Source organism: Anolis carolinensis, chromosome 1 (assembly GCF_035594765.1).
Source record: "Anolis carolinensis isolate JA03-04 chromosome 1, rAnoCar3.1.pri, whole genome shotgun sequence".
NCBI classification, from domain to species: Eukaryota; Metazoa; Chordata; class Lepidosauria; order Squamata; family Dactyloidae; genus Anolis; species Anolis carolinensis.
The window spans coordinates 50,629,590-50,648,023 of NC_085841.1; the positions used below are offsets into that span (position 1 = coordinate 50,629,590).

Genomic DNA, 18,434 nt, shown 5'->3' on the forward strand with positions numbered 1-18,434 from the left:
GAGTAACAGCTTCCCAGCAGTGACAAATCATGCTGGCTGTGAGGATTAGAAGGCACCAGGAGACGCTTGTTGCCTTGTGTTCCACCTGCTGTCTTTTACACTGCGCCTTTTAAAATGTTTAAATGCCACCATATAACCACATATAATGTTATTTACAGGACTGATGTTTTGTCTGTAAAAAAGAATAACTCAAATTCATTACTGAGGCTTTACATTGGTGCATACTAGAATAATACCCATTCCATGGTGAACAAATATGTCCTTAAAATGTGCAAACTGCTGAATAGGCACAGGGCTTTTTCTCATTAATGCTGACATACTTACAGTCTAAAATTTAGTGTAACTTTACTGCTGATATATTTACCAAGCAACATATTTTCTATGGTTACTGACTGACAGTTTATTATGCTGAAGAATACCACTCAATACAACATTGGCACATAGACAGATACAGTCTCAAATGAAGAGAGGAGAAACTCTTTAAGTACTTCCAGATTTTCTAAGCAAACTTGTACAGCATTTGCTTTGGCTTCCAATGAACATTCTTCTCAAGCAAAAAACAAACACCGTATTTTCTTTTACCAACTAATTAAAGCAGTGTTTGATGCCTTTGTGATCTGATACACATTTAATCCTCTGATGTTGAAGATCACTAATGTTGCAAAGAATCATTGCAGATGGGGCATTATATTCTTGTAAATATCCATGCAGATTTCTGACAGTGTTTGCTTAAGACCTTCTGAAGCCAAGCTTTGAACTTCAAGGAATTCCAGGCAACTAGAATTATTCTACTTTATGAGATACTTTTGACTACTTTTGAGGAAAAGTGCTTCATAAAGGAAAATCACAAAAGTGTGAGACATCTGATTCTACTTTCGGAATAGTCTTTTGAAAACTGTAAATTACAATGTGGTAGTTTGCACTGTAACTGGAGACCGCTGAAATAAATATTGCTTGACACCCTTAGGAATTTTTTGTTAAATCTGTTGGCAATTGGGTTTCTTTCCCAGCCTATCATTATTCAAACCCTCTGAACCTGATGAGGTTGCATTAGCACAGTTGTTTGAGCCTGTGACTGCATCTACACCTACCCCAGATTAATTCAGTTTAAAGAATCTAGCAGTTGCTCCAGTGCAGTCCAGTGGCATCTCCAAACCCTTTAGCCACCCATACAACTGGCCAGGCTGAGGACGCATTGGAGCCACCGGTGCTGCTTTGTCGCTACCAGCAAGTAGTTCCCTTTTAGAGGCTTGCTGGCAATCTCGCATTTCTGGTCACATGGCTTGACACCCTGGTGGAACATTAACAGAAATATGATCCATACTAGGAAGGCAGCTGCTTGCTGGTGGCAATGCAGCAGTAAGTCTACTGGTGATGTGGACAATTGATCAGGTCAAATGCAGACCAACTCTGATATCCACATCTCTGAAACTCCAGGATTGCTCTGTAGCTCCCTGGAAGTTTCGGAATAAATTCCATGTTCTGTTGACCCAAATTAACAGCATGATGCAGCAATTCTGCTGCAAATTCAATCATACTTCATGTGGACTCTCCAGAGCAGTAGAGCAGTGACTCCAAGTCAAGTCAAGTCAACTTTATTTATACCCTGTCCCATCTCCCCGTGATGACCTGGGATGGCTCCACTTTAGTTTGACCATGTAGACATGGTCTGTGTTGCTTAAACTGTGTCACTGTTCACTATGTTTACTCTAAATCCAATTACTAATGGATTAATTGGAAAATTAACATCTATGTATAATATTATTATTAATTACATATTACTATATCTCACTGATGAAATGAGTTTAATTGGGACTAGCAATTTGTTTAGGCCATAATGTCTTGCATTGCTAACCATTATTTCTGTAATATTTACATACCAATTCATATTTGATCCTACTTAATTTCAGACTCTATAGTATTCATATATAGTTTTTTTTTTTACTACAATCAATAGAATCCTCAGCCAACGGCCATGAAGAACTGAGGTTTCTAGGAATATTTGTCCAACAAGGAACCCATCCAAGCTTTGATTCTATATGCTTAATTTCTCCTCACAACTCCAGAACTACGCAGGCTTGCCCAAGTTTCAAGGTCTTCAGTCCCATAACTGTCACAAAGACAGCTTGACATTAGATACAGCTTACTTGGCAGCTGCTCTCAACTATTTAGCAGCAACCTCGACAAAGAATCCCAGAAAGGGATAAAGGGAAATACAACCAAAATTTGCAGTTGGACCTTGAAGCAATGTATATAATGCATCTGCTCTACAACTTTGCATAGCCTTCTTTAAAACAGCTTTGATGCAATTTATTAAAATGAAGAAAAAAAATAAAGATGAGAGAACATTAAAAAAGGAATGAAGAACACAATATTTTCTCTAATTGCCTTTTCTTTAACTATCAATTCAGAGCTACATTCCTCTTTGGCCACCAATGTGACTTCTTCATCCCTCTTTGGTTACCAATGATAGGTTAGTAATTTAAAAACATGCTAGTGATTTTGGGGATTTTTAAATTTTTTGGTTGTTATCATGTTTTTAGTTCTGACTAGAAGAGAACTATTGGGACAATTGTGCAGTACCATCAAGTTATTAAGTCTACTTTAGAAAACAGGATTTAGGTCCTTGGGTTTTCATGTACAGAAAGGAGATTCCAGATCTTCATGGCCAAAATCCACCAGTTATTGTATCAAAAAGTGTGGATAATTTTATGAAACAAGTCTTCATGATTTCTAACTTATGTGATTTCTTTAGTTTTTATTAAGATTCTAAAGCACAACTAACAGACTTTTCTCATTTGACAATTTTCTGGACAGGAATACTGTAGAAAAAGCAAAACAGCCAACTCCAGTTCAGCTAAGATATTTGTAGCCAACTACATGATGTGCATTTATGATATTCATGGTTACTACTATTACTGTAGGTGATCACTCATGGCTGAATATGATTATCTTCCAGGGATAGAGTCCCAAACAGCATATAAATTATTCCAGATACATGTATCCAAAATATACAGATAAGTTGTGTGCCCCTGGTGACTAAAAAAAAATCCAAATTAAGTAAATTAGTATTATCTGATTTAAGCAGCAGGGACTACACCTAATACAGCAGTTATGATGACCAGATGTAAAGATTTTGAACAATTTTATATGGAGGCTTTCCTTATTGTATGTAAACTCTTGACACATGGTAGACACATGCATGAAATTATGTTTCTCGTCTCCCATAACAATTTCAACACTCATTAATCATGTGGAAAATTAATAGGGCACACATTAGCAATACAAATTTTATTGTCTGTATCACTGACGCTATAAACATATTTTGAGCAATAACAAGATATTGTATGTCATAATAAAGGCATTTTTATTAGAATTAAAATGAAAAGCAGCTGAATGGGGAGTCAAGGAAAAGTAACCTAAACTTGCTTGTTTGCTCATATTTAATAATGCTCAGTAGACCAGTGCTCTAAGCTGCCAGACTCCCTGGCTTCAGAAAAATTCAAACTCAAGGTATGGCGCTAACCAATATTCTTAATGGTATGGAAAAATCAGCCTGTGGTTGAATTACAATTGGCTCATGAAAGTTGCTGCAAATATATTTTCCAATGCCAATGAAATATGTGACAGCCAGCAAGTTCTAAAATATGAAACAGTGTGCCACTTCTCTAAGGGAAACACATCCAAGGTCTAAAATGTTTAGAAATGCTGCTTGTTGTGTACCTTCAAGTGGCATTGCGACTTGGAGTCAAACCTATCAAGGAGGTTTCTTGGCAATTTATTTGTTTTAAAGGGGGTTGCCTTCCTCTGAAGCTGACAGAATGTGAGTTACATTTGCATAAAACAGAAATTCCACTTTAAAACAGCTATCCTTTCTTTTTATCCATCCTCCTTCAACCCTTCTCTCCATTATCTTACTGTCCTTGGACAGAAATTCATGTCAAGATATATATAACCTGATATAATTTTAATAACACACAATCTGTTCTTGGAGATTTAAAATCAGGGGCCGTCCTGCCATGTTGCAGATCTGAAATACTTAGCTGTAGGCAGAACCTTGAGATGTGGTATTAGACTGCTGTTCTCAAATGTGCAGTGCAGTGGTTTCCACAAACTGAGAGATAAAGTGTTATTGGCAATTCTCAGCTTCCTGGTGAGGTCTGGACTGACTGCTGTTTTAAAATAAAGAAAATACTAAGATGTATGAAAAGCATTAAGGCTTGAAAGTGAAAAAATTCCCAGCTTTGAAAAGATTTTTGTAAACTTATATCAGGAGTAGCATCCCATCAATATCACAGAATTCAAATGATAAATTCTGAATGATATTATGGAAAGTTCTCATTTATCAGTTTACAATGTCATTTTAATCTTTTAAAAAAAGAAATAGAAGTGCTGGCAATTATACTCACAATTATTGCCACAGTACTTTCTACTGCTCTTACAACTTAGACAGACAAACAGATAGACAGAAAGACATATTCACAGATAGACATACAGATACATACACAGATAGTGCACAATTTGTGCTAGCACTCTAAAGATATAACAAATCAAAGGAACAAAAACCAGTATTCATGCAAAGTTGCAAAGGCTTCCCCAAAGACTAAATGGGGTGGCTGCGACATCATATAACCAAAGGAAACCCAAAACTATATTTGGGTTTTCTGATTGAGAGCTCAGTTGCCGGGTTTTCTTATTAAGAAGTCAGTTGCCCAATCTGACAGTGTGAGAATGAAGCTGAGTGTCTAATGAAGCAAATATATTAGCTGTTGTCTTGGTTCCAAATGAAACCCAGTGAACTAACTCCATACAAAACCCTCCACAATACAGGAGTTTACATTTCATACCTCATCAACATCGGTCTTTGGGATGGCTTTGCCTATGCATTGGTGTTTATGTAAAGCATGTTCAGCGTTTTCTCTGTTCCCCCTTTGCACTAAACAGGGCACTAATTTTAACACTGCTGACTGCAATGTCATGGCGCTTTGTTGGTGTGGACTCTTCCCAGACCCAATGCACATTTTTGCATGCTTTCTCCTCTTACAGAATCTGAAGAAACCAGAAGGCACCTAAAACCTTTAGGTTTTCCTTAAAGGAATTTCATGCTGAAATAGAATAAACCAGGTGTAAGGAATGAATGATCCATTTAGAACCAGTGCTTTGAATCACTGGTTGACCAAAAATGGTCTGAGTGAATTCTGTGCACCAGTTGGCTCCATTACAGCGCAGTGTAATGTATACTTTCAAACTCCTTGATTAGATTCATTTGAAAGGAATAATGGACAGTCTAACCCCTACTACCAGCCAGTCATCCCCTTTGTCCTATGAGTGATAGAAGGTTTTTATACCAGTTGATGATTTAGTTGAATATTTGAAAAATGAGAGGCATGATGCAGGCTATTTTTAAAACCTCAAAGATCCCAATAAATCCCTAGCTGTTATGTTTCAGAATTATTCCTTAGAGTATTCTCATTTTAATGTATCTAAAATGTAGACACTTTCATATGATACAACCTGATAATCTAGAATGGGCAGAAATCCACGACTAGGATTTCCCACCGAGAAAATGGGACAAGTCAAACCATCTCTGATCCCAAAGTAATTAGTAAAAGATTTTACAGGACTGAAGCCAATATCAGAAATCCACCATGCAAGAAAACATATAAACACTGACAACTGCTGAGCAAAGTATTATGATGGAGGCTACCCAGAACAAACTCAAATATTTGTACTGAGTTGAAGAAAGAAAGAAAGAAAGAAAGAAAGAAAGAAAGAAAGAAAGAAAGAAAGAAAGAAAGAAAGAAAGAAAGAAAGAAGGAAAGGAAAGGAAAGGAAAGGAAAGGAAAGGAAACAGAGTTTGGCAGCTCCCACAACCCTACAGAAAAAAGGATCCCACCACTTGTATAAAGACAAATATGAAAAGTTAAAAAAATAAAAACTTTTTCTAGCTTAAAATGTCATTTGCTCTTAATTAAAACTGCAATGCTAAAATTGTCTCCACACAATACAAGCTCTTCTTAGGAATTTCTCATACAATATCTGTACGCATGTGCCTTCAAAACATCTGTCACCTTGTGGTGGCCTCGTAAGTGTCATGGGGTCTTCTTAGGCAAGGATTACCCAGAAGTGGTTTTGCCAGTTATTTCCTTTGAAATATAGCCCACAGCATTGCCTTCAAACAATGTTGTATTATATATATACAGTATTATATAAAATTTCACAAAAAGTTTCATTCTAGATTTTGCAAATGAAGGACAAATGACCACTGATTGTTCCCACACACGCAAAAATTTTTTGGTGTCTTTGTTTTTAGGCCTGTTTCTGGGGTTATTTGGGGTGCCGATTCAGAAAACTGCATTGGATAGACCACATCAGCTCTAGATGATTAAATATGGTTTTCTGTGGGCGAGCAGATGGTGACTTCTGGATGGCATCTGTTCTGTATCAGAAAATAGAGCTGAGGTGGTCTATCCAATGCAATTATCTGAACCAGCACCCCAAATAACCAAACCAAATCTAAAGTTGACTAAAAATTGATTCATAAGCCTTTTAGTACTAATGTTGGAGAGTGGTCTCTGGTCAAAGTGGTCCCTGGTCAAAAAAGGTTGGGAACCACTGCTTTAAACCAACTTTGATCTACTTTGGGCAAAGGTCTGGGGATATTCCAGAGTTTACTGGAAGCTCCAGAGTATCCCATAGCTTCTGAACAGACTAGTGGGATTGGGTCTGATTTGACCTGATTTACTGTCCAGAGTGGACCATGTCCATTTCCCTGAACTCATCAGTACAGGAAATTGGGGTGAATTGTGCATGTTTTGCTTCGGCTCCTAACTCTGTCTGAGCTCCTGGCTGTTCCAGGCTCCTCTGCTAATATGAGAATGGGGCTCCTGTGTGCCCAGCAAGAAAGAAGAGAGATTGGCTTCCTTGTTAATGGCCATGCAGTGCATCATTCTGACCTCAGCAGAGGTACCTGGAAAAGGTATGAGCTCGACCAGCGTTCCATGACCGGTTAGCAGAAGGAGCAACACAAAGATGATGGAAGGTGGACAGCCCCACAGGAGTGGATGCTCTTTTGGGCCATATAGACTGCTGTTTCTTAATTTGTGGGTCCTGATCCCAAATGGGGCTCTTTTTAGCTCAATGTTGGTGTCACAAAAATTTGGCAACAGTAAAGGTTTCCTGAACAGCAGCACCTAGTGACTGTTTTAGACATTTATATGAATCTGTGGTACAGTTTTCACAAGCAGACCCCTATACTTATGGGAATCTAAAATGAATAAAAGCTGGTCCCATTGCAGAGATCAACTAATTATCTTGTCTAATTGTGTGGGATTCTACATTTCAGATACTAGTGGTTGAGCCAGGAAATCAGGAATTTTTTTAGTGGCTCGATCCATTTCTTCATAGGTACAAGCAAAACTTCAAAAGAGTTGCTTAGTTGAAAACAAAGTGGTTATTATTACACAGGCCCTAATAATAGCTATTTGGATACAAGGCACAGGATGCGTATTTTATTCAAGCTGCTAAGTGGGGTGCTAAATGTACTAAGTGCTCTAGGGGGCACTCTTGAACTGTAACAGAATAGACATTTGTCACACCAGGACAAAAGTGTCATGAGACCCACCTGCACAGCCCCAAGTAGTGTAATTATAGTGAAAATCAGAATGATAAGACTGTTCTGTGGTTAAGGGAGTAGCACTTAATAGTGATAAATTCATTGCTAACCATAAATGTCAATTCATTTGGTAGAGCTACTTGCTTTGTCACAATGGTCTCTTCCTAGCATAGCACAACAATTTACCTTACTTAATGAAGATCTGATGAAGTATCTGTAATAATAATAATAATAATAATAATAAAAATTAAAATGACATGTATTAAACATTTGCATACATTAAACAAAGCCTCTTTATTAGCATTATTAATACATCTCATTGTCTGTTTATATTGCTCCTTCATTGCATTCACATTTGCTAACTTAGCAATGAAATTATCAAAAGAGATTCAGTTAGAAAGGTTTTTGGCAGTTTAACATGTAGTACACAATGTCTTCCACCTGACACTGTCTACAGAGGCAAAGTCTGTTTTCCAATGGTACATTATGGTAACAACCATCTAACACTGGGCACTGCTTGGAATCATAGTTCAGTGAAGGCAATTCTTATGGAGGATGGCTTAAGTTCAATGGGGAGAATTTTGTGTTCCTGATTGAATGCAGATCCCTTCTTGATTCAATCCAAAATAGCAGTCTCTTAATTGCCTCTTATTTATGTTCAAGGCAGAATTCAACTTGGAGAGGTTGTAGTTGTATACGAGATTTTCTCCATTTGTTTTCCAATGTTGATAGTTACTTATTTCCAAGTATCACAATGCTGGAAGACGGTTACTCGGTAGAGTGAAAATTTGTTTAAATTATCTTAAATTATTGGATACAATCAACATTTGGCTTGATTGATGGCCATCCAGATTCAGTACGCAGAAGTGCGGCGGGAATTCCAGTTGGGAGAGAATAAAGTTTTCGGAGAAACTTGTTCTGTAATATTTCCAAGGTTTTACAGGTGTTATTATCTAGGCCCCAGATTTCTGCACCATATAGTATCTGTACCAACACTTTGCTGCTGAAGATTTTTAGAGCAGGTTCAATTAGCTGACCACCCTGACTAGGGAAAAATGGTAGAAACAGTTCACTTTTTGAGTTGTGAATTTTCCGGGCTGTGGTTCAGTTTTTGCTAAGCGACTCAAATGATTATGTAACATAACTTTATATGCCCTCTTTGCTTTGTGTGCAAAAAAAGATCAGAAAGAGAGAGCTATGGTAGATAAAATTGCCATCAACTGCTATGGAGACTCAAAGGGCTAATTAGTCCCCCAGTAACTATTGATAATTCACCTTATTTTTTGCTCTATGCATGAGCATGAAACTGGCCTTTGTTATCTTTTGCTTCCTGTTTGCTTTGAGGGTATTATTCTGTGCACCCTGCACCTGTACCTTTTTGTCATGGTTTTGGGCTTGTACAATAAACTACCTGATGATGGTAGAATGGTATTGTCCTAATGAAGTGATACAATGCTTAAGCTTTTCTGCTGTGCAATACATCTCTTTCACATTGCAGCTACACTATTTTATTCCAATTTTAACTGCTATGGCTTCTTTATGTTGTATCCTAGGATTTGTATTTTCATGAGGTATATACTAAAATCCTCTGCCAGGGAGCTCTAATTTTACACCAAATTACAAATCTGGGGATTCCGGAAGATGCAGTCATGGCAGTTCATGTCGTATGAAAGAGATATAGAATACAGGCCGTTGAATACATGGCTGAATACACTAACCTGATTCAACCAACAAGGAGATTCAGCTGCACCTTCTTCTCGCACAGAATTATTGTTGCTTGCTTTAACAACAGTCATCTATCAAGATGTTATTCCAGCACGTCCAGAGCTTTCAAACATATTAGGAACATCTTAGAAAACCTGGATATTATGTTATTTTGAAGATTGAGAAAACACTATGACCATGAAAACTACCACTACTGCCATCACAACTGTATTTATAGCTAACCTTCTTCTTAGGATTAGGATTCTAAAGCAATCGTTCCAAGGTCTGCATGACATTCTGGAAACAGATTTTCTATTTGACCTTGAAAGTGAGCACCCTAAGGTAAAAATAAAATCTGCCTCATGAGGAAATTGGGAGGGAACTTGAGCAACACAGTTACCTTCCTAAGTTTACACCCTTGGACAGAATAATAAAGCCAGTGTGTTAGTGGGAGAGTCCAGAACTAAATTCTCCACTGGCTACAATTCTTATAGGTTCTTCCTTTGGTATTTAAGTTTCCTTGAATACTGTCAATTTAGAGGTATCAGGTTACCTAAGTTCCATGGATTTCATCCCCCATCCAGAAGTATCAGCATTCAGAAAATAAAATTCCAGCTGTCAGAAAGAAATGTAAATTATGCTGAGGGATTCTAGTTTACTTAATATTGAAAGTGAAGATTGTGGAGTAAAAGTATGCAAAGATTAATTAAAAAAAGGAAGATCATGTGTATGTTTGAATAAACTACAATCCGGTGTAACAACTATTTATTCCCAGGATCTACTTTGTTGACATTCTATATAGAATCATAGAGTTGGAAGAGGCCTCACTGGCCATCCAGTCCAACCCCCTGCCAAGAAGCAGGAAAATGATATTCAGAGCACCACTGACAGATGGCCATCCAGCCTCTGCTTAAAAGCCTCCAAGGAAGGAGCCTCCACCACATCCTGGGGCAGAGAGTTCCACTGCAGAACAGCTCTCACAGTGAGGAAGTCCTTCCTAATGTTCAGGTGGAATCTCCTCTCCTGCAGTTTGAAGCCATTGTTCCGCATCCTAGTCTCCAGGACAGCAGAAAACAAACTTGCTCCCTCCTCCCTATGACTTCCCCTCACATATTTATACATGGCTATCATGTCTCCTCTCAGCTTTCTCTTCTGCAGACTAAACATGCCCAGCTCTTTAAGCCGCTCCTCATAGGGCTTATTCTCCAGACCCTTGATTATTTCAGTTGCCCTCCTCTGGACACATTCCAGCTTGTCACTATCTCCCTTCAGTTGCGATGCCCAGAATTGGACACAGTATTCCAGGTGTGGTCTGACCAAGGCAGAATAGAGGGGTAGTATGACTTCCCTGGATCTAGACACTATACTCCTATTTATGCAGGCCAAAATCCCATTACTGTATCTGTATAGTTAAAATAGTGTAGGTCTATTATCTTGCAGAGTTTGGAGTGGCAGATCCACTACTTGGTCATCCTTGTGAATACTGTAGAACCAAGTAACTTATATTGTGCCAATTGTTGGACATATAAACATTTTCCCTTAGCCACTACCCTATATATTCATGTATAAGTCTAGAAATTTAGTCAAAAAAACAAACCCTCAAAACTGGGTCAACTTATGCACAGCTCAATGTGCATAGTGAATATTTTGTCTTATCAAAAAAAGGACCCCCCCCCCCAATTCTCTGAATAAAATTATGAATGGCAGAAGCTTAGTCCTTCCTGTAGTAAAGGTAAAGGTTTTCCCTGACATTAAGTCTAGTCATGTCCGATTCTGGGGGTTGGTGCTCATCTTCATATCTAAACCAAAGAGCTGGTGTTGTCCATAGACACTTCCATGGAATGCTGTTACCTTCCTGCTGGAGCGGTACCAATTGATCTACTCACATTTTTGAATTGCTAGGTTGGCTGGACCTGGGGCTAACAGCGGGAGCTCCCCCAGCTCCCCCGATTTGAACTGCCGACCTTTCAGTCAGAAGGTTCAGCAGCTCAGCCGGTGGCTCAGTCTGTCCTGTAAGAACCTTAAAAAAGACCTCCTCCATTCTCTCCGCTTTGTTGCCGCTTTTGGCTTTTTTGAATTCCTGGGTGGGGAAATGGTGGGGATAGTGATTAGAGATGGTTGGTCCCCTGAGACAGAATTGGTGTTTTCTCTCTCTGCAGAATGATCCTCAACTTATCCAAGGATTATATCCCTAATTTTAGCCCCCAAACCTCCCCTCAACTGATACATGAGTCTAGGAGGGAATGATATTCTGAATAATCTTCTTCACATTGTTGCTCATGCTTTAAGGCAGTGGTTCTCAACCTGTGAGTCCCCAGATGTTTGGCATTCAACCCCCAGAAATCCTAACAGCTGGTAAACTGGCTGGGGTTTCTGGGAGTTGCAGGCCAAAACACCTGGGGACCCACAGATTGAGGACCACTGCTCTAAGGAAAGGTTTTGGCATTCAGTACAGGCGGGGTTTTTTTTGGCTTAGACCTGGCATGTCATGGCTCAGCTTAAGCCATTTTAAATTCTGAAATGCAACCAGTGCAAATTAGAGATGGGAAGATGCAGGAGGGAATGTAGGCCAAAAAAAAAAAAAGGGGGGGGGGAGGGGAGATACATTTCTTTCAAAGTCTGTGTTGTTGTTGTTGTTGTTGTTTTTAATAACATTGGGTTGTGGATTTTTTTTCTTTTAGAATAAGAAATAAAAATTTTAAGATGAGGTGATTAATTTATTTACTCTCTAACATAATTTTTTTGTAATTGCAATGAGATCATAGTCTTGGTTTCTTTCTGTTCATTTTATGGTAAGTAGTCCTTTATGCTTGGCTCTGCAGAGGAATAGAGTAGACAAAACAATATTCTTTTTTAAACTTAATGTGAATGATTTCTTCTATCTGTTGTTTTTCTGCCTGCTCCTAAATGGGCAAACCCAAAGAAATTATTTACAGTTCAGGATCTTTTATACAAAACTTAATTTTGATATCCTCTCATTTTTTTCCTGATATCCCCCTTCTTCAAGGAAAAAAAAAGAAATATTTTTCTCCTTGGTTTAAAAAAATATCCAGGAATATTATATCTTTAGAATAGATTCATAAAATAAAAGGACAAAAATCCATCAATACTTGTGTACGTTCCACTGATTAAACTAGTCTATTCTAACTGGGAGTAGCAATTAGATTTACTTGTAGCTGAATAGTCTTACTTTCTCTTAAGTAGAAAACTACAGGTATTAAATCTGTTTATATAACAGAACAAGATGATAAAGATCTAACAGCGATTCCCAAACTTTGGTCTTTAAAAATATTCTTGAATGCTAGCCAAGCTAGCTGGGACTTCTGAAAGCTGAGATCCAAAATGCCTGGAGGACCAATGTTTGGGAATCACTTAGCTAACAGATTATACAACAATCAGGCTTAATATAGGGGAATATCTCAATTTTGCACACACTGTAAGGTTGGTATGAATAGCTGGACTGCCTCTAAATTGAACCAGTCCACTGCCGAAGACAGACACAGCCACCCTCTTTTCCCTATGCTTTATGATACAGGGAGAAGCAGACAAATTGGAAGGCTCCTGGCCTTGACAGAGTGACTTTGCTGATATTGCCAAAAGCATCAGTGCAACCAGGGAAAAGAAGGGGGTGATCTCAGGAGGTCTCTGCTAGAATCATAGAGTTAGAAGAGACCTTGTGGGCCATCCAGTCCAACCTCTGAGGATGCATGCCATAGATGTGGGTGAAATGTCAGGAGAGAATACTTCTGGAACATGGCCATACAGCCCGGAAAACACACAACCCCAAAATAAAAAATGTATATGTAAATAAATTAAAATAGATTCATAGAAGAATAAAGCTGAAAAGAATCTTGAATGATATTGTATAAGGTAGCTTAATAATAAAATTTTATATTTATATATTTCTATGATATCTTTATTTAAAAAATCCCAATGCAATTTATTGCATTGTTTAAGTAAGACAATATAAGGTTGAATATATCTTATCTGGGATACCCAAAAACATGTAATTGTCCATATGGATAGTTGTGATAGTGGCACCTTTCCTTTCTTATGTTTCAACATACACAAACTTGTCTCATGCACAAAATTATTAAAAATATTACGTATCAAATTACCTTCATGCTATGTGTATGAGGTGTGTATCAAATATTTACAGTCTCATCTCCAAGATTTCTCATTATGTACACATATGCAAATACAGACACAGTGTTTCCTCACTACAGTTCACTTTTCGTGGATTTGCTGTTTTGCGGTTTTTCAATAAACTCTAAAAGACTATTATAAATCATTTAAAAATTACAATTTACAGCCTAAGGAAGGGAGGAAGGAGAAGCCAAAGGGAGAGAAAAGGAGCCCAACTGGAGGAGAAGGAGGTGATTTTTCAACACATGATTGGTTGATAAAGACTTAAAATAGTGTATAACTACTAAAATATTGTATAAATATTAAAATAAATATAGTGTCCCTACTTCACAGATTTTCACTTATTACGGGTGGTCCTGGAACCCCCGTGATAAGTGAGGGAACACTGTATTTCAAAAATTAAAAAATCCAAAATATCTGGCCCTAAGCATTTTGTGTAGGTGTACTCAGTCTGTATTTCAAAAATTAAATAATAAAATGTCAAAACGATACACTAATAAAATATTTCATTAAAATGGTTAAGAACGCTAGGAATAACTGACTAGATTATCAATCAAGAAAATGTCTAGGCAAACAAGTTCTTAACAGGTGATAGAGCTCAACTTACAACAATTCCTTGAACATACATCTTTGTGTCATCCAGCAAGGAAATGTTTTTATTCATAAACACACTTAACAACATTCTCCAAACCAATGAAGGAAGGTAACACTGACTCATAAAAATTAAAAGTCTTTGTTCAATAAAATATATCAGTGCACCATTGCAATGTCAGTAACAGCAATAACAGCTAAAGAAACATGTAGAAAACCACTACTACAATAATCACAGAATGACCACAAAAGACTAAGATAAACCTGCCACTAAATTAATATTCAAAAGATTTGTTGTGGATCTTGAAATTCTAACTCTCTAATCTCTTGTGAGGAGACCACTATGACAATGCAGGAACCAATGGAAAATGATTCATTAAAAGTCACAAGAAAGGAATAATTATACAACTGTTTAAAAGAATGGGAAACAACCCATCTTACTCTGTTGGAGAAAGGAAATTGACATCCCCAATATCTGTATCAGTGGTTCTCAATCTGTGGGTCCCCAGGTGTTTTGACCTACAGCTCCCATTTATCCCAGACAGTTTACCAGCTGTTAGGATTTCTGGGAGTTGAAGGCCAAAACATCTGGGGACTCACAGGTTGAAAACCACAGATCTATATTTTTAAAAAAACCTTACGTTTTCCATATGTCAAATGATAGGAATTACCATTATGGAAGTTTTACTTTCTTCTCAAATGAGTTCAACTGCTTTCTCCTAGGTGGGTGAGAGTTTTACTTAGTATTTGCCCTTTGGCAAATTTTATTCGTACAAAACCTACAAATGTGAAAAAAGCAGCACAAAAATCTACAGGATTTTTTGTGCTTAGCTAGCATTTTCACACACACACACACACACACACACACAAACAAAAATAACCATGGCAGCTGACTATTTTCCATTTTCTCTTATCTCACCAATGACAGGAAAATTCATATGTTTCCATCTCAAATCAGGCAAGCGATACAAATCAAGATGTATCTGACTTATGTATGTGTACTTATCGCATATGCAGGGATGGGCACTTTATTTTATTTTGCAGGATTGGAATCAGTTCTCAGTATCACCCAATGCAACTGAAACGTTTTAGCCAGAGAGGGAAAAGGAACCTCTGATTAGCAAGAGCTATATGAATATTCTGGAGTATTCTTGGAGTTCTAGATCAGAATTCAGATGGGTGGAATGTAATTTTTATAGAGATAATATCTTTCCAGATATTTAAATAAGATCCCATTCTATTTCTCAGACATTAAAATATGCATAGAAAGATCAGAAATTTAGCAACAGCAACTCTAGAAGAAAAAATTAAAAGTGGAAGAGCAGGTGAAATCCTCAAAACGAATTCTGACAAATCAAGATGCCAATCTTGCTGACACAGAATACCTGGCCTTTAGGCTGAGCAGCAATATGCCAGACAATTCTTAAACAACATGAACTGCCAATCTGGAATTAATAAAGTCAAATATACAAAATAGGCTCTTTCCCCCATCTCCATATTCTCTATTCAGCTTTCCCTGTTTTAGCCTCTTTATTCTTGGCCATTTTCTCCTTTGGGTACTTTCACAGAGCCAACATTGGCTCCAGGCCCAGGATTCGCTTTGTGCCAAATGTATTCCATAAACATGTATCAAGATGGCAATTGGACAGTAGGGCAATGGCAAAGTTCATAATAGGACTTTCCAGTAAATCATATTCTGTTTCCTCCCTTTCCTCCTTATCCCTTAAGCTCTTTTTCTTGACCCATTTTTCTGTTTTAGACATCATTTGCTTGGACTAATAACTTCAGATTTTAATATTCTCTTTTACATATTCTCCAATGTATGAACTCCAGAAAATTCAATTAGTTCAAACCTCGGGGCCCTTTCCAAGTGAAGCAATACATTCTTCAACGCTCCCAAAGGTTAACAAACACAAAATAGTAATTCAACTTCTTGTAGTCATATACATCTAAAATCCAGAAAGAAATTTTGATGGGAGAATTATCAAGAATCAGATCTTTCCAATCAGTTTGAACATCCAGTTCTTATAAGCCTCATAAAAAACAATTTCTGCAAATTCACTTATCTATGTCTGGGGTGAAATGGTATCTCTAGGAATCTTTGAAGTCCTCCAGGCGATTATATGGTATGTTTCCTATAGGGGATAACTATCTAGAATTTCTAGGTCCTCTAGAGCAATCCCATGGTATGCTGGGACCCAAAATCAGGGTATTTAATGGTGTTTGGTCATATCCACAATTCCAATGAATAACTATGATCTGGCCAGGAACCGATCTCCCACAGATAAGGGAATCTGACTGTATTTAAAGAAAAGCCGAGAAGAGAAATATGTAACAGATGGTCCCACAATGTATTTTCAATGCCAAGAAAAAAGGAGATCAACAACAAACATGCTCATGACTATCTTGATTTTTTCGATTTTTTTGCAGAGTGCTACTAGAAATTGCTACTAAGATCAGAGCATTACAATCTCCATCTCCTGAAAGTTAATGCTCAAAATGAAATGCTTAAGTAACAAAAAATTCTATCTAAAGCAACAAACTCACAATTCTCTATGTACAATGTCATTCTTTGAGAGCAATGGATGTGTACCAATCCACATTAATAGCACAGTTCAACAATTATAGTCCTGCTTCTTTACTAATGGTATTACAGGGTTATGAAATCGGTGTCTTTTGCAGCATGTTTTCTGCCTTTCATAACATTATAGAAATCAGAAGGGGCAGCAAAGCTGATCGAGTTCAATCTATCTTGAGGAATCTCTGACAGATCTTCATCCAACCTCTTTGAAAACCTCCAGTGGAGGCAAATTCCAAATAATTTGTTTCAGCATCAAACAGCTGAAAGTTCTTCTTACTGAAACACCCAGTTTCACAATTTGTATTGAACAGTTCATGCCAAAGAACAAAGTTTCTTTGATTTACATGCATTCCTCACACACTGCCATCTATTAATCAAGCAAAACAACTTTCAGTTTTAAGGAGAAAGTCATAGTTAGTATTTATTTAATTCTAAAGTTTTAAAAAATACCTGTGTCCCAATAGTCTCCTGGAAGCATCGCCCAAGCTGAGTTTTAGCAGAAATAGGAAATACATGGGAAATAGGTTGCTGATGAGAATAGGTTGAATGTATTTTTTGGGTCTTCTGAAATGGCAAGCTTTGATAAGAAACCTGGGTATGTCCTGATTGGGATGGCTTTGGTTTTACTTTCTGTCCTGTGGATGTGCTGTCAATCCTTGAAACTTGATGAAACTGCACTGAAGCTTCAGGGGGATGTTTCACATGTATATTGACGATGTTTGGAGGAAATTTCACTGAAAAAAAAAGGCAAAAGGGAAAAAATAAGAAAATGCTTAATGAAAACCTATTGTTAAGGTAAACAACATAAAATATTTAAAAGGTTAACATTAATTTTCAAAGTAATATACTGACAACTTCCACATTTTGGGCAATGATGATGGGATAGCATGGGCTAAGTTCATAGATGAATTTTAGTCAATGTTTAATAAATCAGAATACATGTGAACAAGAATGTGCATAGCTCATTTCTTGCTCCTCTCTTTGAATGAATAAACAAACCTGGAAGGGGAAAGAGTATAATGAAGTCCACAATCTGGATTATGAATTACTCAGCCTGCATAAGAGACCAAGAGTGGTGTAGAAAGGAAGTGGATTGAGTGTGGACAGAGAAATCAGGGGTCGAATCCTCACCTGGCCACAAAACCACTGGGTGATCTTGTTCAAGTTAATATTCACTCAGCATCAGAAGAAAGCAATGTCAACTCTCTTCTGAACAAATCTTTTGAAGAAAAGTCTGCAACAGGTTCATCTTGGGGTCCAACATGAGTTGGAAATGAATTTAAGGTACACAACAGCAATGCATATTCATACAAACACCACACCATGATTTCAAACCAACTTTAAACCAAAATCTGCTGTTGATTTATGAACCTGGGTTTCATAACCATAATATCAAGGGTCACACAAAACTATTCCTTACAGGCTTGTTTATGAATCTTTCACATTAAAGGAAGGAGAAAACAGTTTATATGTACAAATATGATGTTGATTCACAATCCAATGTGTTTTTGGTATTAAGTGGCAAAGCTAATGGAGTCTACGTGCATATACTAGATGCATATATTGAGTGAAATAGCAGAATACAGTCAGGTACAGACTATAATCAGAAGTATAAATAAAAACAGATCACATTTTTCATTAAAGGTATATCTAGCCTGGTGGAATTTTAAAACCACAATTTGAGACGCAGTCCCATAATTTATTAAACCACATGAAGATTTGCAATTCAGCTGATTTTAGTGTCCAGCTAGAAGCACAAACATATGATATCCTTCAAACTGAGTTAAAATGATGGAT

General features: G+C 37.3%; 1 protein-coding gene across 5 annotated transcripts in view; it reads right to left on the reverse strand.

Moving 5' to 3' along the window:
- Positions 1 to 18,434, reverse strand: part of ltbp1 (latent transforming growth factor beta binding protein 1) — a 212,553-nt gene that overhangs the window by 102,445 nt on the left and 91,674 nt on the right. For all 5 annotated transcript variants that reach the window (XM_008125456.3, XM_008125451.3, XM_062974291.1 and 2 more), the window contains exon 7: positions 17,088 to 17,371. In XM_008125456.3, coding sequence (XP_008123663.1) covers positions 17,088 to 17,371 — 284 coding nt within the window. The remainder of the gene's footprint in view (positions 1 to 17,087; positions 17,372 to 18,434) is intronic.